We start from the raw sequence: 21,630 nt of genomic DNA, 5'->3' as shown, positions 1-21,630 counted from the left end.
TATAATGAGATCTTTCTTCTGCTTTTGGTTAACCCCCTTTCTTTTTAAAATAATTATTAAAATTTTAAGCCAGAAAGATAAAAAACTATAGAATATAATAATTAAGAAAGTGAGGAGGGAGGGAGGGAGGGAAGAAGGAAGGAAGAAGGAAAGAAAGAAAAATAGAGAAGGAAGGGAGGGAAGGAAGGAAGCTGAGAATGCAGAAGAAAATAAACAAGAAATGACTTCCAGTTTTCTTCTGTAATATTGTAAGTAGAAATTTAATTTGACCTCTTACACTATGGTTAGAAGATAAGTTTCATTTTTCCCATCTGCTGTTTTTTTTTAATAATCACACCCATTATTATTTTCTGTTTCACACACAAAGTCTCTTTCATGTTCTTTCCTCTTCTTTTGACTCAAAATCACACATGCTGTTTAAGTTGAAAGTTGTTAAAGATGCAAAATAGATATCTCATTACCTCAACGTGTGCTCTGACTACACATTCCCTTAGAACTGGGGTCTTGAAAACAGATATTTTTTTGTCCTGGAGTGATCTCATCATCTTTAACATGCTGCATTTATTTTTGCTTGTGCTGCTTCCTAAAACCTAGTTGAAACACTTTCCTGACCTACTTTAGTTGCATATGAACAAATTTAGCTATTCATTCCATAATTTGGGGGGGGGGGTCATGATTAAATAACATCAGGGTTCTGTTGTGCCAATGATCTTTATGGTAGATGCAGTACAGACTGATGTTCTTGATGCTTCAGTTCTCTGGGGAAAAGTGTGTGCTATTTTTACAGATGTTGAAATCTGCACAGTATAAATCCAGCATAATCATGGCAAGACTAGAGGTTTATGGTGAAAAAGTAAGACAAAGTACCTGGACCTTCAGTTCATATACTTCTTTCTTCAGTTTCGTTGGGTTTTTAACAACAGAAATAGCTCCCGTTGCATTATTTATTTCAAATGAACCTTCACTTCCTGTGAAAAACAGAGATATGCAAGGTTAGCCCTGGAAATTTTAGTTCTCTGGAAAGAAGAGCCACACAATCCTGTTGTCATGATGCAACTAGTTGAATCCAGCAGTGAATGACCTTGGATGGGGTCCTACCACAGAACAATGAAGTTACGTGGATTTCCCCAAAGGCCTTCCTGTCTGGAGAATTTGACGGGATCCCAGAAATTATCTAATGTCTGTGTCAAGGGAGAAGATCATCCCTCTATTAAATCTGAAAGGTGAGCAGAATCCAAGAGGTAATCTGTACTCAGATAGTTTTCTTGGTTCCTGAAGACAGGCATGAAAGCAGTCTTAGATTTTTAAGAAATATTGGTTTGGACTTAACATAGAGATCATTTGAGCATATCTGCTAAAATAAATAGGCTTCAAGATGGCTACAAATGAATTAGATTGTGTTCCTTTCAGCCTGTGCTAAACATAATTGCATCCTCATTCAGCTTATTGTGATGAAATGGTCATTCCTTCTTCTTTCAAAAACATTTTTCTGCTCAATGTCTTTTTGAGAAAAGCAGAAGATATGTATATTTTTAAATTTCAGTAAGCCGAAGGGAAGAGATTTCAGGACCCTGAAGAGCAATAAGCAAAACTATCTCTAAAAACCCAATTTAGGATAGAAATAATACTTTTTCTCAAACAAAATGGAGACTATGAATAATAAACCTTGTTTCCTTCTCTCCCAGAGAGCTTCGGCTGGGTTGGAGGAGAGATGGACCCAGGCCCTAAATCAGCAAGAGACAGTGGCTTTTGCTCAGAAGGGGAAATCAAGAATTTTCTTATTCTTCCTAGAGAAAGGGCCCAAAAACAGAATAACACAGCTGGAAGGGACCTTGGAGGTCTTCTAATCCAACTCTTTGCTCAAAAAGGAGTCCCTACACTATCTTAGACAAATGGTTGTCCAATCTTTTCCTAAAAACCTGCAGTATTGGAGCACCCACAACTTCTTGAGGGAAATCATTCCATTGGTTGATTATTCTGATTGTCAGGAATTTTCTCCTTGGTTCTAGGTAGCTTCTCACCTTGATTACTTTCCATCCATTGTTTTATCTCCTGCCTTCAAGTGCTTTGGATAATAGGTTGACCTCCCCCCTCTTATTTGTGGCAGCCCTTCAAATATTGGAGACCTTGGAGGTCTTCTAGTCCAACCCCTGCTTAGGCAGGAAACCCTACATCACTTCAGTCTTTCTTTTCATTAAACTAGACATAGTTGTTTTTTACATTTTCATGCAAGAATACCAAATTGGTAGTAGGGAGGTGATGTAGCATCAACTATAAGTTAGAAAATGTGCCAATGTGTTTGGAGGAGAATTGGGAAATGTATTTTTGTGCCTAGCAGAGTCCCCAAAGAATCAGCTGTCTGGTGGACAGAGACTGAATTAACTGTTTTGGGAAAATGGGAGCAGCAATGAGACAAAATAAACTTGACTGATTCACACACAGGAAGAGCTGTGATTTTCCATCTCTTCACCGGCCCAGTTGGGGCTGGAGTTGGGGAGTGGTTATAGTTTTGATGATGTTAAGTTCATTTTTAAATGAACTTTTTCTAGTGAGTCAAGCTTAAAAAGGCGAGATACTGCACGGATGGTTTTCAGGAACTGGGCCATTCAGTGGCAAGGTTTCTGAGGGGAAACCTGAAATGTGGGAATTAGGCATATTCCTAGCATTGAAGATTGTCCAATTTTTAGTGAAGGATGAAAAATCACAAATCACCTGCTCCTCCTGAACAGTAACAACAAAAGTCTGGAAAAGCAGAATTTGTGGATAAAGCTGTCCTGGATCTCTCTATAAAGCCACTCTAAGGATCCAGGCCCTACCTTGGAATGCCAAAGTATCGGCTATATGAAGCTTAAGCTGATTAAAAAGAGAGAACATTTTTAATTAGCAGATGTATAATTATACCTCCCAGCCATGAGAACATCTCTCATAATAATGATAAGTGAGAAGATTTAACTTTCACAAGTTTCATTTGTTGCGCACATTTCTGGAGGGGGAAAACACACACTCTGTTACACACTTTTTGCAACAACTTGAAATCATCCTTATGTCAAGTATGAATGTCTTCTAATTTGCCCCAAACCAACCAACATGTGAAGGGATAGGAGTCAGAAAGTTAAACCCTCTTGCAAACAACAGTTGCTTTTAGGAGCAAGTGGTTTCATTTTTCCAGGCCGATGGCTGAGTTTGTGATTCAACAACAAGCCTAAAGCAACACAACCACCAACGCAGGGGATTTGGTGAATCATATGAGGTCACACGTTGGGCAAGTGCAAATTGGAAGTGCATACACAAACATTTTCAGAATATTTTATAGCAGTTGCCCTAGGAAATCATTCTGGTAGGTATCGTCAAGGTTCTCTTCTTTCCTCTACCTAGCTTAGTTATGTCTTCCCAGTTACACCAACCACTTACCATTCATAATGCTGTAATATATGTCATTAGGTATTCCCCTGTCTCCGTCAATGGCAACAACAGTTATAACTTCCGATCCCTAGGGAGAAAAAGGAAGAAAAAAATCTTTATATCGAGAGGCCTAGTTGTCAGGATTTCCCTTGTCAGCCTGGTACTTTCCTGGCATCCCTCCATCAAAGGGGAAGGGAGGGGGAGGCATTTGGGAAAATCCACACATGTGTATCTATTAGTGGAAAATGGGGTCCTGACATGTGAAGAAGTCCAGAGCTGTTTATACTGGTTATGCTGGGCATCTTCAAGGCCACTTACCCTGAGTGTGAAATTCCACCAGCCTAAACAACCCAGAGTTTCCCACAACATTGCAGGGATTGGGTGGCCATGGGCCAGACATTTGGGGGTGGGTGGGAAAGGAGAATGATGGGTTTGGCTCTTTGTGTCAGTGAGCAGGAACTTCAGATTCTGCCTTCACTTTCCTGCAACCAAAATCTTTGGTAAAAGTTCTTTTTCACTTCATCAACTGGAGTAAAGAGTTTGCTTTCCTAAATGATGGTTTGGAGGCAGGTCTGACACTAGTGAAGTAAAAAGAATGTGAAGTGTTACTCTGAGGAGATGAGATGGGACATCATAGTGGTAGGGGAAACTTGCAAATGTTTTTTGGAAGGAGACTAGACTAGACTAGACCAGACTAGACCTTTTTATTGGCCAAGTGTGATTGTATACCCAAGGACTTTGTCTCTGGTGCATAAGCTCTCAGTGTACATACAAGCAACAAAGTGATAAGTCATAGATCATAAACCACAAAATACAATTATAATCATAAGATACAAACAGCAAGTGAAAAATAAGAAGATGAGAATGATGAGAAGATGACAAAGATAATAACAACACAGCGTGCTACATGGTTAAATATCCTTTGGTATAAGACAGTACTGTGGGATCTAGGTGTTCAGCAGAATGATGGCACGGGGGGAGGGGGGGGAGCTATCTTTGTGCATGTTGTTTTGCCATGCAATGCCCTGTAGCAGTGTCCTGAGGGGAGCAGTTAAAACAGTTTATGTCCAGAAAATGTCTGTAAATATTTTCTCAACCCTCTTTTTGGCTCGTGCAGTATACAGGTCCTTCGTGGAAGGCAGGCTGGTAGCCATTGTTTTTTCTGCAGTTCTAACTATCCCTTGAAGCTTGTGCCTGTCCTGTTTGGTTGCTGTGTCAAACCAGACAGTTACAGAGGCACAAATGACAGACTCAATGATTCCTTTGTAGAACTGTCTCAGGAAATCCTTGGGCAATCTGAGCTCTATGAGTTATATTGTACTGAAGCCCAAAAGTCAATGTCCTGATCTTTGGGTTTCAAGATGACTATCAATATTTCTATATATGTCTAGGCTACTTTTAACTCAGTTGAGATGTTAGCTTTCAATGTTCAGTCCAACATGGGACCATCAGAGCTCCAGTTGAGACATCTGAAGGTCCAGGATCATGTAGAAGGGTCTATGTGGACATAAAACCTCTGCTTTGTCTTGAAGACCTAACCATGAAATCCTGGAAACTTTAAGATTCCTGAAACGCTTAGGCAACTGAATTACTTTTGTCTAAAAAACTATTTGTCTAAAAAGAAACGTGGATGGCTTCTGGTGTCTCCTTGCCTGATTATGTTTTAATATGGAAACTATCCAAATACTGAATTGGAAATTGGAGATGGTTTAGTCCTTCTGCCTAGGCTGGAGATGAGATTGATCTAAGGACCACACAGCTGTGTGAACACCACACTTCAAGAAAGAACAGATCAACACTGGAAATGGTGTGTTTTTGTAGGGGTTGTTATTCTCTAAATAGTCAATCCTTGATTCTCATGTATGTTCAGCCTGCATCTGATTAATTGCTCACTACACACATGATGACGACTTATATGTTTCTGAAATGTGTGACAAGGAAACATGACTGCCTATCCTGCTTGTCCTGGAGGTATCAGCACCCCGGTATTCACATCTTATCAGTAGATAATAAATATATTTTCCCTCAGAGGTCATTAATGCTTAATTGCATTGTTTTCTTCAGTGGTTTCCATGTCAAAGTCCTCTATTTCATTGTTAGGGTGTTTCCAGATCACTGGTTAATAGTTATATTAAGTTAATTATTATCTTTCAACATTTTATTGCCACAATTACAAAGTGAAAGAAAGACACCTCCAGTATTCCCAGAAATTTGCCATCTGATTGGGAAAACTATCTAAATATGTATGGTAAAATATAGTGCTACAAAACAGAAATGTCTGCAACACAAGATTAAAAAAAGTAGGAAGAGGAATCAGCTATAAATAAAAGTTGGGTGACAAACTCCAGAGCCAATTCACACACTGGCCTGGACTCTTGGTTGATTTTAAATCCATTTGTAGTCTTGCAAATTAAAACAGGATTAACCAAAATCTCATAGGCAGTGATAAGTTGGACTTGTATCTCTGCTGAGACTAAATCCTGCAGTTGGACTGGATTATTTGTTCTCTTTTCCAGTTTGCCAGATTGTAGTAGCATGGAGGAGTGTCCTTAGAACTAAACATAAAATTACATTCTTGCATTGTATCCATGTATATTGCATGTATTATAGCAAAGTGAATTCATTGCAGAAAGAGGCAACTTTTTAAATACCATTTTTATCCTCTCCCTTCTATTTCTATTGTCTAGCTGAGAGTTTTTTCAAACTTGGCAAGTTTAAGAGTTCAACTCCCAGAATTCCCCAGTAGCATTAAAGCCTTAGTAAGACCACACTTGGAATATTGCATCCAGTTTTGGTCACTACATTATAAAAAAAGATGTTGAGGCTTTGGAAAGAGTGGAGAGAAGATCAACCAAGATGATTAAGGGCCTGGAGACTAAAACAGATGACAATCGATTGCAGAAATTGGGTCTGGCTACTCTAGAGAAAAGAAAGACTATGGGTGACATGATAGCAGCCTTCCAATATTTGAGGGGCTGCCCCAAAGAAGAGGGAGTCAACTTATTTTCTAAAGCACCCGAAGGCAAGACAAGAAAGAACAGACGGAAACTGATCAAAGAGGGAAGCAACCTGGAACTAAGGAGAAACTTCCTAACTGGGAGGACAATTAACAGGTGGAAGAGAAATTGCCTTCAGAAGTTGTGGATACTCCATCACTGGAGCCTTTTAAGAAGAGACTGGACAATCACTTGTGTGAAACCCTATAGGGTCTCCTGCTTGAGCAAGGGGATTGACTAGAAGACCTCCACAGTCTCTTCCATCTCTGTTATTCTGTATACTTGTCTCTTTTTCATGCGTGGGACAACCATGGATTATATACCGTAATAGCTTCCCCAAGTCCCTCTTCAATGGTTCTTTCATATCAAGGTCATTTCTGAATTGCAATACAATCGCTCAATGGTTTTTCATCTCCTGTTTTAGCAGAATCTCCCTGTGCTCTTCTGTTGTTTCTACAGATCTGCTGAAGCAGCAGGCTGAAAGAAGTGGTGGGAGTTTTAGTTTACTTTATTGTCATTGCACATGGTACAATGGAATTAAAGGGACATCAGCTGGCATTGTGTGGACATTCTGCAAATACAGACCTCTTTACATCTCAGCCATTTTGCTTTGAGTTCCCCTTCCAGAATCCAAACAGACAAGAATATTTGTAGCTCAGAATTGAACTGTGGGGTTCTTTTCGCTCTCTGAGTTTGGTGTTTTTTCTTGCCGACATTTCATTACCAAACTAAGTAACATCATCAGTGCTCAATGGGAATGGGATTTATTCTCTGTTTATGTACAAGTGGCTTGCCCTGTCAGTATTGGTGGGAGTGGTCTTGGCAGTTGCTGAATTAGGCTATTGTTTATGGTTAGCTTGTTTGTCTCAGTTGATAAATCTTTGTTTCCTCTACCCCACTTCCCTCTAGCATTGATGCTATTACCTAGTTGGATAATGAAATGTCTGTAAGAAAACAACAAAGCTTATGGAGCATCAAGGACCCACAATCCTCCTCCTCCCTCCCTCCACCTCCTCTCTTCCTCCCTCCTCCCAAACTCCCCTCCCTTCTAGCACTGTTCATGTTGCCTACTTTGGTAATGAAACGTCTGCAAGAAAACCATTAAGCTCAGAGAGCACCAAGGGCTCCTTGGAATCCATACTGTTTGGGTGGGGTAAACAGGACCCCCATAATACTCACCACCAGTGTGTCCTCATACACATACCCATAGTAGGGTGTGCCCACAAAAATTGGTGGCGTGTCTTGAATATCCTCAACATTGATTGTGATGGTAGTTGTGGCTGAAAATACCTTGTGATTTCCACGAAGCTTTCCCCCACCATCCTGGGAGTCAAAAATAATTCCAAGATTGTTATAAACCACTGGATCAACCCACAATTGATATAGGATCACTAAGTGATCACCAGTTTATCATTAGAAATTGTACCATTTCCCATGATCTGCACACCTGGTTTGCCATTACGAGTTTACCCTTTTGAGGAATCTATTTTACCTTAGCCACTGCAGTCACGAAAAAAGTTCTTGCTTTTTCGTAGTCGAGGCTGGTCCCTGTTTTGATGCGAAGGACACCGCTGTGACGATCTATGGTAAATTTATTTGTATGGATATTCTGGAAGAAAGAAAGAAAGGAAATAAGAAAGGGAAGGAAGGAAGAAAGAAAGGGAAGGAAGGAAGGAAAGGGGGAGGAAGGAAGGAATAAAGAAAGAAAGAAGGAACGGGAAGGAAGGAAGGAAGGAAGGAAGGAAGAAAGAAAGAAAGAAAGAAAGAAAGAAAGAAAGGCAACATTGCACTGGCTATAATCAACTGGTTTTTCAAGATAAGACTCTCTCAAGTTGAACTTGGCTTTCAAAGACATCATTAAGACAGTCATTTTGGGCAGACAAAGGGAAAGGATCTGGCAAAGACCTTTAGGAGGAAACGTTGACCATCTCTACCCTACCCATCTTCAATTTGGCAAAAACAAATCCCAAAGACCAGGAAGCGGGACATGTCCCACCATCTTTTCACTGCTCTCCACTACATTAGATGCAAGACATGTTCTTTCCTTCTGCAGGAGAGAGAAAAGGACATTGAGAGTTCAAGGACCTTTTATAAACAGCATCGATTGGTGATATTTCAGAGAGAGCCTTCTATTTATGGAACCAGCTGAAGGACTCAAAGGTGCTTTTTCAAAAGGCAACTGGACTTTCTTTGTTTTTCCTTAAAGACATTTTGCTTCTTCAGTTCTTCAGAACAATGGTTGTTCTTTGGGACAACCATGAGTTGGATGACCAAGAACCTCTGTAGATACCGGTTCTTTTTGCTGTCCCTTTCCTAATGCTTTTGTGCAGCCCTAACACCCTAGCCAAATTTTCTAAGATCTACAGTAGGAAGAAAGGATTGGTGACCTCTAACAACGTTAGTGGCTCTAACAATGTAAAGAAGGCTGTGTAGCCCTCAGTGTTCTCCAAGCACCCTGAGATTCAAAAGGGACCATTTTCAGTTGCATGAATTTTCTTTTATTTTCTTTCAAATATAATCGAAGAAACAGTAGAAGGTGGGAAATGCTTGCATATCTAATCTAACCCTGAATCCCTAATCCTTTCTTAAATGACAAGTTCACCCCAAAGCTCCTTTTAACATCCATGGTTATTTATGGAGAACATTAGGGAGAGAACAATGGTTTAGATTCCTTACCCCCCACAAGATAATTTCCCACGTCCAAGGACTTTTGGATGGCAGAGGACTGTGGGCTATTTTTTATGTATTAAAACAGGGATTTCCTAATTTTATAATTTTCCCCTTCTATTCCTGTTCAGCTCATCAAAACCAAAGCAAGATAAAACACAACATAGTAATTCAGATTTTAAATTTAACTTACAATACAACTAGTAAGAAGGAGAAAAAATCCAAGTCAGTGTTAAGCAAAACCAAACAACATTTTTCAAAAAAATTCAAAGAAGCAGAGATCTCCTAAGGTGGTAATAGAGACCTTGGAAAATAAATATGAATTTAAACATCAGGATGAACCTGTGAGGAGGACTCTGTTTCAACAGAAGAAGAATAAAAACTCAGAACCCCTGAAGACTCATTCGAGAAGGAATGAATTGTCTTCCTCTCTATCTCGGTCATGAACAAAATAGGGCTTGGCTTGCGTGTTGCTCCTATTAAGCAGATTACATTTAATCCTCCTTAAATCTGTGTGCTTTCAAAAGAAGCTACTCGATCAGTTGCCCTAGATCTGCTCCCATGCTACAATAATTGGTTTCTTGACATTTCCTAAGTCTTTAAATTAGGCAAGAAACAACATTATTCTGCCATGATATTTTCTTTTTATCTTGTAAATTGTACTGGTTTAGATAACAACCAACTTTATTTTATTTGGATGTTTAGTTTTGGCAATGAATAAACTCATATCTGTGGTCCCTCCTTCAAAAATGAACTCCCCCACCACTAAAAACAATAAATGTGAGGTAAATCCATTAGGGTCCAAAATGGGGAGTGGGGAAGGCTATCTCTAACCTCCATGCATTCCCAATATATTCCTGTGTTTTCAGACACATTGCTCTTAAGTCAGAATCAGAGGAACTCAGCTCCTGATCAGAAATCTCAATGTTTCTGATCTCTCCCTCCCTCCCTCCCTCCCTCCCCCCTCTCTCTCATGGCCCTTCCTCTCTAGAACAGCATCTCTCTGGTTTCCCCCCTGATCATCTTCTAACCACCTTTCAAAACCTGACTGTTCTCCCAGGTCCCGGGTGGAGCATCATGAGCCCAAAGTTGTGCATCTGTTTCTTCCAGAGCTGCAGAATCCGTTTCTTTTTTATCTTTTTGTTCTTTACTTTTTAAAACCCGCAAGCCATCTGGAATGGTTGGTCCCCTTCTAAGTTGAACAAAAGCCAAATGGCCCAAAGACTCTGTGTCTTTTAAGCTTTAGCTTTACCTGCAGGAAATAGTTAATGCTGCCTCCTGAGCCTGTGTCTCTGTCCACTGCTTCGATTTTGAAGATGCTGCTCCCAACCGGCATGTTCTGAAAATCCAGAAAAGAGTTGAATTGGGCTTGAAAGCAAGAACAGCAATAGCAAGAGATGGGATGCAAGAATAGAGTGGCCGAAGGTGGACAGGTTGGAGAAAAAGTAGGTGAGAAGAAACGAGTAATAAAGGAGAAGACCCCACTGCCTAAATGAGAGTGCACTGGAGAAGGAAACCATGAGAGGCCCTACTGAGATGAAACCAACAAACAAATGCAAGGAATGTATCGTCTTCTCCATCCCCACTAGCTTCACAGTGATGAAAGGAGGAAATAGGAAAGCAATCTGTTGGTTGTAGATTTCCCAAGAAAAATAACATATGATAATTATGTAATATTCAACAGACATGACTTGTAGAACTGGACCTTCTCAAATACATGTATATGTTGGTTAATACAAACCCAATCACACAGCTCCCCCCCATCCCTATCTCTATCCCCTCCCCCACTTTTGTTCTATATAATTCAAGATAGTGGACATACCTAATAACCAGGTGAGGTGGGTTGGGCTGAGAGAGCGAGAGCAACTGCTCCAATGCTACCCAGCTGGCTTTCATTGCTATGACAAGGCTAGAGCTTACAATCTCCTGGTTTCTAGAGCAGCATCTCACCACTAACCAAAGTGGCTACCATATGAGTGTGAAAGCTTTGTCCTTCATGCAGCTTCATCATTCCAGCCATCCAAGAACTCAAGCAAAACCCACCAACCTCTTGGACTTGAACGATGTAAGGTGTGTTGATGAATTCCGGTCTCTCGTCATTTGCGTCTGTTATAACGATTCTGACCTTTTCCGCCACCTAAAATTGAACATGTGAACAGTTCAGGCAGGCAGGCAGGCCGTGTGAGTGACACGCAGTCCTGTGCATGCTTGCTTGCTTATTGCATCCTAGTCTACTGGTAATGGAAGAAAGAAATACGGCGGTAACAAAGGACTACAGTATAAAGATGGAAAAATACACCCTGGAGATTTAAGCAATCGGGATAGTAACAGCAGTGAGTCTTCCAAAGATCTTATTGGTTACATTCAAGGAAATTAATTATGTTCAGAACAAAAGAGAAAAATTCAAATCAATGGCTTTTTTTAAAAAACTGAACATTTCCTTTTAAAGGAGAGAATAGCTGAAAAGCAGAGGAGTTTCAGATCAAGCAGCAAAGTCTGAAAGATTTCTGAGATTTTAGATAATTCAGTGCAAAAATACCTCAGCTTGAGGTATTCCATGTGATAGACCTTTCAATTTCTCCCAATATGTGAAACCATAGAGTTGTATTGATCATGCTGAGCTATAGCTGGTTTTAACTAGACTATTGTCAAAGCCATCAGAGCATAGATCACACCCAATACTAAGCTAGAAATCACAACTGGAAAATGGCAATGGCTGACTTCACAGCTCATAGCGAAGCCAAAATTAAACCAACCACATGACACCTTGTGTGACATTTATTTGAACAAGAATGTAAGGACACAGCCCTGTTAGTACTGGTTTTTCTGGGTGAAGTGAGAGAATAGCTCAATAAGGATTTGGGAAAACTCCAGGTTGGGACCCATGGTCCACACACTCCAATTAGCATATATGCAAAAAAATAAATTTAGATTCGTAATAGTTTTGAAGACCAAATGAATGAGTGGATTAAAGAGCCCGAGATCGGATGGACTTAAAGTTGAAGTCAAGGCACTGAATTTTCAGGATAGTCTCACGTTCACCCAAAGAGATAAGTATCAACAAATGCAAAGAATTTTGGATCATGTGGAGACATTGCCTGAACCATGTTACCCTCTAATGATCTTCTTTCATTCCTTGAGTAAAACAGCTTCTTGTCACAAAGATCTTCTAATGTGAATGTTTGGCTTCTGTCTGATAATCAGAAGCTGGACTGAATTTATAACTATGGAATCGGCTTTTAAGGGATTTATCCAGGCAATGATCCAGGTAGCAACACAAGGATTCATTGTCACCCAGATTTGAAAATAGATACGGGATGATTCAATTTGCAGTTTGAGATCAGCAGCCCAAGCAGGGATGTGTGACCCAGTGAAGATGGAGCGAGGCTAGGTGAAGAAAAGGCTGGGACCAGACTCAGACCTGAGTCATCTTAGAACAGGGCTTAAGATCAATCAATCAGGGTAGAGCTGGAAGGGACCTTGGAGGTCTTCTAGTCCAACCTCCTGCTCAAGCAGGAATACCATTCTGAACAAATGTCTGTCCAGTCTCTTTTTAAAAACCTCCAGTGATGGAGCAGCCACAACTTCTGAAGGGAAGCTGTTCTACTCATTAATCGTCCTCACTGTTAGGAAGTTTCTCCTCAGTTCCAAGTTGCTTCTCTCCCTGATTCATTTCCATCCATTGTTTCTTGTCCTGCCTTCAGATGCTTTGGAAAATAAGTTGAGCTCCTTCGTGGCAACCCCTCAAATACTGGAATACCTGCTATCATGTCCCCCCTGGTCCTTCTTTTCTCCAGACTAGCTAGACCGAATTCAAGCAACTGTTCTTCCTAAGTTTTAATCTCCAGGCCTTTAATCATCTTGGTTGTTTATTTGCTTAGGTGTGAAGCAGACTTTCATCTCTACGAAATGGAACGTCTGTAATGATTGAAAGCCCGTTTCTCTTGATATACTCACTGTGCTTAATCCATCAGAAATATTAACAACCACTTCGATCTCATCTTGTGTCTGAGGATGTAAAGAAGGGTATATTTTAGCAATTGTTCATAACGTACAAACACCTGATTTCTCTTCGCTTTGGATTTAATAAAAAATAGGCAACGCAATCCCGCAACATAAATGCTACAGTGCAAATTTACAACAGGAGTGTCTGAGTGACTCCCCAGAACCAAGCCCTGGAAGTTCAACAGGGCTCTCAGATCCCTGACCTGATCCTGCTATTCAGATGGAGAGAGGGGGGGGCATGGGGGTAAGCTGTATTTTTAAACTCTTTTCCTGGCGCCTGAGCTCCCTACAAGGTTCTCACTTTCTTTGGAATGTAGTAAGGAGAGGGAGGCATGTGGATTGTTTAAGGCTCCTTATCTGTTTCTCAGGACGGCCATTACAAAAACATCTTTACACCTGTGGATTGGCTGAATCCCCATCCGGACTGGAGGGAGGGATTCTAAGGCCCTATTTCTGCAGTTTGCAAGGGAATTTAGAGTCTGCTTCGCCTGTCATACTATCCCGTCTTCTTAATAAAAGGTTCCTTCTGAAATACCACGTTTTCAAGAGTCTACTCTTTCTTGGGAAAGGAGGAGAAGCAGGTCCTGACAGAAAACAGAAAAATCCATCTAATCTTACTTCAAGGCAAATATCTCCATGGGGTAGTCCTCAACTTACAACCACGATTGAGCCTGAAATTTCTGTTAAGTGAGATATTGGTTAAGTGAGTTTTGCCCCATTTTGTGACCTTTCTTGCCCCAGTTATTAAAGGAATCATTGCAGTTGTTAAGTTAAGATAAGATGGTTAAATGAATCTGATTTCCCCTTTAAGGTTGTAAAAGGGGATCATACAATCCCAGGACATAGCAACCGTCATAAATATGAGTCAGTTGCCCAACATCTGAATTTTGATCACGTGGCCCTGGGGATTCTGCAAGGGTTGTAAGTAGGAACTTCTGTCCTGTCCCTTTTTTAGGGCTGTTGTGACTTCCAACAGTCACTAACCAAACTACAAGGACTCCCTGTATCCAAATTACCCCACAAAAGGAGGTGGCCATGAAAAATAGCACAAATATTTGTCATAAGGAGGATCTGAGGATGCTGGGGGTATCATTACCATAGATTCAGCTGTGGATAGCAGTAGAAGTGAGGATGCCCAGTGCTCAATAATGGGGAAAAGACATTTGAGTATTTATTTTAGCAACGAAGGTACATTTGGCTCAAACCCCTCGAGACAGGAGATGCACTGAGCATTCCTCTCCTCCAGCAAGGATGATGCCTGTGAATGTAACAGGGAGAAGAGTTCTAGACTGCAGCTCTGGAACTTCTTTCAAACAATAGGAAATCTCTAATCATCTGATTTCCTCAGCACCATCACTTTTTGAATGTTAAATAGCCTAATTCACACCAAGATCCCTACCGCAGCCATGGGAAAATAAGATTTTGAAAAAGATTCTTCTGGGTCATACCTCCCGATCAAGCTCTGCAATCAGGGTAACATTTCCAAAGTTTTCATCCACGGAGAAGTATTTTCTTGCTCCGGCATCAAAGGTAATGCCATAGGTTATCGGATCTCCTTCCGGATCTGTTCCATTTAGTGTATAAACATGCGTGCCTACAACAGGAACAGTTTTTGATTGTTATTTTCATTGTACAGCTTCTCAAAGGTTTTTCAAATCTTTTGGTTATGAATTGATGTTATTATTGTTAAGACAGCTATTATGGAAATTATGCTAATCACTAATTTGTAATGTCCATCACTCTGGAAAGTCAGTTCTGAAGTTCTCCATCTATTTTGGATTATTTCTGTAGCACTTAATTGACCAGGTGCATCTTTCTGTGCCATCGAGTCTGATTTGACTCCTGTCAACTCTCTGAAAAGATCTCTGTGGGGTTTTTTGGCAAGATCTCAGAAGTGATTGGCCATTTCCTCCTTCCTAGGGCTGAAAGAGTGTGGCCGGTTCAAGGCCACCCAGCTGGCTTTCTGTCTAGGATGGGACTAGAACTCACGGTGTCCCAGTTTTTAGCCTGACACCTTAGTCACTGCACCAAACTGCCTTCACTGGTTCCATCGACCGACTGAACTTGACTGACCACAGAAAAGCTAAGCAAGACCAGGACTGGTTAGTATTTGGATGGAACTCAAGGTGGAACTCATTCCTCAGAGTTTTACTTGCAACAATCGTTATCTGAGATAGGTTGGACTGAGAGAGAGAGAGCTTCCATATCTAAGAGTAGGTTTCAACTCTGTGGGGTGACAGTCCGAATCTTGATCACTACACCACACTGATTCTCCTGCTCTCGTCTTCTAATGGCTCAGTCTGGAATTACCCTTTTTAAAAAAAAAAAAAAAAACAATGAGTAAAAATAAAGCTGGATTAGAACATTTAAAATGAGAGGAATGGTGTCTTCATAAGAAATTATCTCCCAGATAATTGAGGCCAGTTGAAATGGTTCATCAATTATTTGATTAACTCCTTGTGGTCAGCTGGTTCTTTGGAGAAAGACACTTCCGTCCAAATTATCCAAGCACAATTTCCTTGACTAAGGAAGGTTTCAGAACCTCATTGTTATGGGGCAGAAAAATGCTGTAGGAGACAAGTCGAGGTATGTATCAAAAAGTGTAATTCAAGCATTGTGAGAAGCCTTTTAGACTCAGACTCAGTTTGATGCTCATGGAGATTAATTGAGCTGTTCAATCATATAGAGATGAAGGAAAAAAAATAATGTGAAATGCAAGGTCTTATCTCCAAGACAAATGATGGACATGGCTCTATAAAATCCTAATTCTAATGTGATGATCCTAATCCTAACTAACTCTGATGATGTTACCTAGTTGGGTAATGAAACGTCTGCAAGAAAACAACCAAGCTCAAAGAGAACCAAGGAGCCCTCATGCCAACCCTCAGCTACAAATATTCTCTTTAATTGATACCCAATCCTCACCTTCAGCACGTTTCCTGACCCCAAGCAGGAAAGAACATTATGGGGTGAAAAATGTGAACCCCTCATAACCATGGATTGTTATGGATTTTTTAAAAAACAGTGTTATAAGTCTGACTTATAGAAATAAGATTTTTTTAAAAAAAGAATTGAGTTTGTCCATTTATTGGGAAATTCAAGGACCTTTCAATACTTACACCTGACCACACCACAAAAATGTCCTCCCAAAACGTCTTTTTTCCTGCTATGTTCCCAAGAAGTCACTTTCAATCTGTTTCTAGTTAAAGAATCAGGCAGGGTTAAGCCATTCAGCCCTGGGCTGGTGTTAAATTTGTCCTTCCTTCCCTATTCTGACACCATCCAAGAGTGCATGAATCATTGGGTAATGTTTATATTCCCAAAAAGAGAGGTGATAAAAAACAAAACAAAACTGGAAATGGCAACAGGGATAGCACATTTTGTGCTTGTCAGAGGTTTTTGGAAAATTGTGGATGGCTAGAGAGGCCTTTAACACCACAGTGGGGAAAGACAGAAGCATAGAATCAAAATCATGTAAAGTATTAGTACCTCTTTATAAAGTCTGGCATATTGCATCTAATTTTGGTCACCACATTACAAAAAAGATGTTGAGACTTCAGAGAAAGTGCAGAGAAGAGCAACTAGGATGATTAAAGGCCTGGAGGCTAAAACATAAGAAGAACGGTTGCAGGAATTGGGCATGGCTAGTCTAGTGAAGAGAAGCATCAGGGGAGACATGAGTGCAGTCTTCCAGCATTTGAGCGGCTGCCACAAAGAAGAAATGGTCAAATTATTCTCCAAAGTACCAGAGGGCAGGACAAGAAACAATGAATAGAAACTAACCAAGGAGAGAAGCAACCTTTAACTAAGGAGAAATTTCCTGACAGTGAGAACATTTAACCAGTGGAACAGGTTGTCTCCACACATTGTGGGTGCTTCATCACTGGAGGTTTTTAATAAGAAACTGGACAATCGCTTGTCTGAAATAGTATAGGATCTCCTGCTTGAGGAGGAGGTTGGATTAGAAGACCTCCAAGATCTCTTCCAGCTCTATTCTGATTATTGATTGATTGATTGAATGACCCTAATACTCACAGGGAAGCAGAAATATTTTACCTTCACTGCATTGAAGGGGTTTGCTTAGCAATGTGATGAAAACTACGGGAGCATATGAAAGGTTAATCTGTGTGACCTCTTTCCTACACAAAAAAGGAAATTGTTCTTCAGTAACAGCCCAAAGAAATCCACTGGTTTTGCTGAAGTGACCTCCTGCAGATAATTTGATGCTAGACTTGCTGCATGCAATCAGAACGTTAATAAAACTGGAAAGGTTGATTTCTCTATTTCTAGATCAGACGTGTCTTGCTGATAATTTTTACACCCTCTCAGCACCGACTCTCCATATCATTAACACTCTGAGAACATTTTCCTGCATGGAATTAACACCAATTAAAATCTATCTTAGCAACTCTTGCTGAAAAGAAGAGAAAATTAAAATTAAGGCTTATCTTTATGAGTCCAAGTGAGACTCCTGGAGAAAAATGTTCACGAAAAAGTCTGCACCAATGGAGCAGAGAACTTTTCTCCCTTGTCCATCAATGAAGATTTAATGGTGTAAATTCACCCACATTCCCAATGTAGCAAGCTATAAAAGAACCAATAAAGGGTGGAAGAAATGCATGAAGTGTTTTTAGAAACCACAGGTCCTTCCATCTTGGAAAAAAAATGTAGACTGCCACAGGCTAAGAAGCTGGTAGCTTTGCACCATCTACATCTGTTCCCAGAAGCCGTCTGCCTGGCTTGAAAATTCCTAAACTCAAAAAGATTTTTCTCCTACTACATTAAAGGATATCAAAACTGGGTTGTCAAACCTTGTTCGGATGAGTTTATTTTTCTAGGAGATGTAGAACATGTATATCTTCCTGCCTTTTTTTTTTTTTTGAAAAAAACCATTCCATGTTATCTCAAAGGTGCTTTTTTGAAAGGCAGCTGGACTTTGTTTTTTCCTTGAAGACATTTCACTTCTTATCCAAGAAGCTTCTTCAGTTCTGATTGAATGGTGGAGGATGGAAGGATTTATGTTCCTTGCAGTCTTCTCATCATTAGCTTTCTTTCTGAGAGTCGTTGAGGCAACTTGGAGGTTTATCTGTCCCCTTAGAGTCACCTGAATAGTGCAAATGGGTGAGGGATCTTCTTGGATCAGCTAGACAAACCGTGTTGTAAACAGGAGAATCATTGTATTGTATTGTATTGTATTTTATTATTTGTATGCCGCCCTTCTCCGGGAGGACTCAGGGCGGCGAACAATTCAAGGGGGGAAAAAAGGGGAACATAAAAGACAAAATACAAATAATAAAAGTAGACAACAGTCACACAACCATACATGTCGAGAGGGGAGGGAACTCATCACCCCCAGGCCTGCCGGCAAAGCCAGATTTTGACGGCTTTTCGGAAGGCCTGGAGAGAGGTGAGGGTCCGAATCCCTGCGGGGAGTTCATTCCAGAGGGCCGGAGCTGCCACAGAGAAGGCCCTCCCCCGGGTAATAGCCAGGCGGCATTGGCTGGTAGATGGCACCCAGAGGAGGCCAACCCTGTGAGATCTAATGGGTCTGTGGGAGGTAAGAACAATCATATCCCTGCCCCTCTGTTGAGAGAGAGGGGGGCTTTTCAGTCTTAATGTAGATGGCCTCTTTGACCCCTCTTTCAAACCAGTGGTCCTCTTGGTCCAGAATGTGGACGTAGAATCCTTCTATCTTCTGGTACCAGACACTAGCAAATGGTAACAGAGATTGACAGCAGCTAATGGCTAGGCATGGCTTTGAAACTCAGATGAAGGTAAAGGCTAGCAAAAGGAACAGAAGCCATTTGGTGTAATAGTTAAAGGTGTCAGGTTAGAAGCCAGGAGAGCAGAAATTCTAGTTCTACCTTAGGGACAAACCCAACTGAGTGTCTTTGGGTCAATCATTCTTTCTCAGCCTCAAGAAGGAGGTAAGAACAAGCCACTTCCAAAAAGGTTTATTCAATGTGGTCATGAAAGCCAACTATCCATGTACGCAACTGGATTTTAGCTTGACTTGAAGAAGACTTTTACTACTGCAAGAAAATCCTTTGCTTTGTTCCAGAGTCAACTGCATGTCTATAGCAAAAATCACTGCATTCTCTGTGAATTTACACCTGTATGAAATTACACTTCAATAAAGCAATTTGGATGGATTGAAGAAACTTTTTGGATGAGAAGCAAAAGGTTTTCAAAGAAAAAAAATCACACAAGAAAGTCCAGTTGCCTTTCGGAAAAGCACCTTTGGGACAACCGTGATGTGGGTTATTGAAAATCTCTATATATGTTTGGACCCTGATTTACTTTGTTGACATGAACCGGGGCATCGAATTCACTGCGACAAAGCCACGTGGATTCCTCAGAGTCCTATGGACCAACGTTAGGAGACATCAGGAGAGCAAACTGACTTCACTTGGATGTCCTTCATGCTAAAGGATTCCAGGCTGAGGGATCTCCAGGCTGGGAAATCTTTACAATCTTTCAGCCTAGAAGCACTTTCGCTAACCCTGTTGGAAAATGATCTCTCCCATTTTTTTCCCTTGCAGCACTCCCTAAAAAAGTTATCTTATTCCTTTCCCACACCTGACTTCCTGATAATAGGTGGTCACTGAGAGAGAGAAGAAAATGTCCTTCTCCACCCATGTCCTCTAAATGAGGGCAGTGGAGAAGAGTTAGAAGAACTCAGAGGCATGGAAGAAGCTTTTCCATAAAACTGCCCAGCCTCAGGTGAGTGAACTGTCCAGGGGTGTCTACGCTTCATAGCTGGACCCTCCAAGCCTGGAAGATGCCTTCTGAATGGGAAGAAAAATGATTGCTTTGCTCTAAAAAAAGCCAAGAAACAGCCGGTGCTTCATGGAGTACATTTGAAAAAAATGCTTTGCTTGAAGAATTTTTATCTAAATGAAGCCCTCCTCTGAAACTTCACACAGCTCTAATATTTAGCAAAAACACCCTTAAATTTTTCTCTAATATATCGATCCAGAAGAAATACAGAAAGACTAAGTTCATGCATGAGGTTAAGATGATTAGTTGTGTTTTAGCACTGTATCTGAAGTCACCTGTTCTGATGTGAAAACCAAAAAAGAGTTCTAGAATAATTTATCCAGATCAGGATGGGTTGTTCCACAAAAGAATGTGTGAATCCCAGCAATAACTTTATCCAGAAATCACAAACCTATTAATTACCACATTGAAAGGTAATGTAAACCTACTGGTTTTGCATAGAGATAGAATAATAGGCTACCTAAATTGTCCACCATCAAGTGATCTTCAGTATAGAAGGCAAGAGGATCAATAACTCTACGGATCTTCTCTAGATTGGCACCAACTCTCTTGGAAGATATAATCTTTGAATTCTGGAAACTGTTAGCAACCCAGTATTGGGTAGATGTTAAAGGATTGGAGTAGGACCAGGGAGTTATATCTTCAGTCTACCCTGGAAACGTCTGGTGTGAATTTCAGTCCAATCTAACTCAGAGGTGTTGTTGTGGAGATAAAATGAAGGAAAATCTTCATATGAATGAGTCCCCAAAGGATAGTCAGGATGAATCGATAAAACAGCATCAAATACCCAGAGGATCCCAACTTGGAGAGGATGCCATTACAGCCCCAACAAAATCTCAACATTTCTGTTTTTAAACACTCAGAGAGGCACAAGATCACAACACTGACCCACAGCTGTATCTTCCGAGAGGCTGAAGAGGGCCATATTCCCATTATTGCTGCTGGCTCCATTGTCAAAGAAATAGGGTGCATAATTTGCTTGAACTGTAAGTTAAGAGAAAGCAGAATTCAAGGGAGAAGCATTTAATAAGTGGAAAGTTAGTGAATGGACTTCTTTTTGTCTGTATACAAAGCCCAGTTCAACCCCTCAGGTCTGTAAGTCCAATTCACCTCTTCGTATCTGAGAAAACTCTGAACATTTCAAAAAATCACTATGCCATTAACAATACAAATTGCTACAAATCTGGCAATGTTTTAAATTTAAACAGAATTTAATTTAGGCACAGGAAAGGAAATAAGGGAGACCTAATCTATCCCCCCAAAATGTTTGCTAATTAAAATTCATCAAATCCCCCGGAATTGCACCAGGGACCCATATTCCATTCAACCTCCAAGGAATTCCTAAGCGATTTAAAAGATGCATCCTGATTTTTGAAAGGGACGCCTTCCCCCAAAATCTTTAAGAAAACAATTACTTACTTGCTACAAGAGAAGAGCAGAACCCAAGGAGGGGTTGGGAAGAAAACAAGGAAAGACCCATTAGATATCATTCTATCCTTAAGTTTTTTTTAAAAAAATAGCCCATTTGAGGTTACAAACACATCAACAGCCAAAAGGTAGAAAAGAAAAAATAGGAATGAGTAAATCATCTTTATGCCATATTTATGCCATTCTTGAATTGAAAGTCGTACTAGCAGGAAGACACCCACACACCCCGAAATCTTAAACATTTGCCTCAGTCACAACCTGCATAGTTTTGAGAGATTTGGCTCTACTTACCCAGGCAAACGTGCACCAGATTGAGAAACAACGAGGTTGGCAAATGTCGTTTTCGCTTCAT

The 21,630-nt window shown here is 40.5% G+C and overlaps 1 protein-coding gene across 1 annotated transcript in view; it reads right to left on the bottom strand.

The window, feature by feature from the left end:
- CDHR1 (cadherin related family member 1) overlaps positions 1-21,630 on the bottom strand; it is a 42,308-nt gene extending 20,678 nt beyond the window's left edge. Inside the window, exons 1-10 of the mRNA XM_032231472.1 lie at positions 21,570-21,630; positions 20,739-20,834; positions 14,519-14,664; positions 13,023-13,073; positions 11,113-11,202; positions 10,318-10,404; positions 7,891-8,007; positions 7,578-7,721; positions 3,412-3,490; positions 868-968 (exon numbers count right to left, since the gene is read on the bottom strand). Of these exons, the coding sequence (XP_032087363.1) occupies positions 868-968; positions 3,412-3,490; positions 7,578-7,721; positions 7,891-8,007; positions 10,318-10,404; positions 11,113-11,202; positions 13,023-13,073; positions 14,519-14,664; positions 20,739-20,834; positions 21,570-21,630 (972 nt within the window). The remainder of the gene's footprint in view (positions 1-867; positions 969-3,411; positions 3,491-7,577; positions 7,722-7,890; positions 8,008-10,317; positions 10,405-11,112; positions 11,203-13,022; positions 13,074-14,518; positions 14,665-20,738; positions 20,835-21,569) is intronic.

Source organism: Thamnophis elegans, chromosome 15 (genome assembly GCF_009769535.1).
Source record: "Thamnophis elegans isolate rThaEle1 chromosome 15, rThaEle1.pri, whole genome shotgun sequence".
Classification (NCBI taxonomy): Eukaryota; Metazoa; Chordata; class Lepidosauria; order Squamata; family Colubridae; genus Thamnophis; species Thamnophis elegans.
Note: the sequence above shows the minus strand (reverse complement) of the source record. Positions and strands in the feature narration are given on the sequence as shown.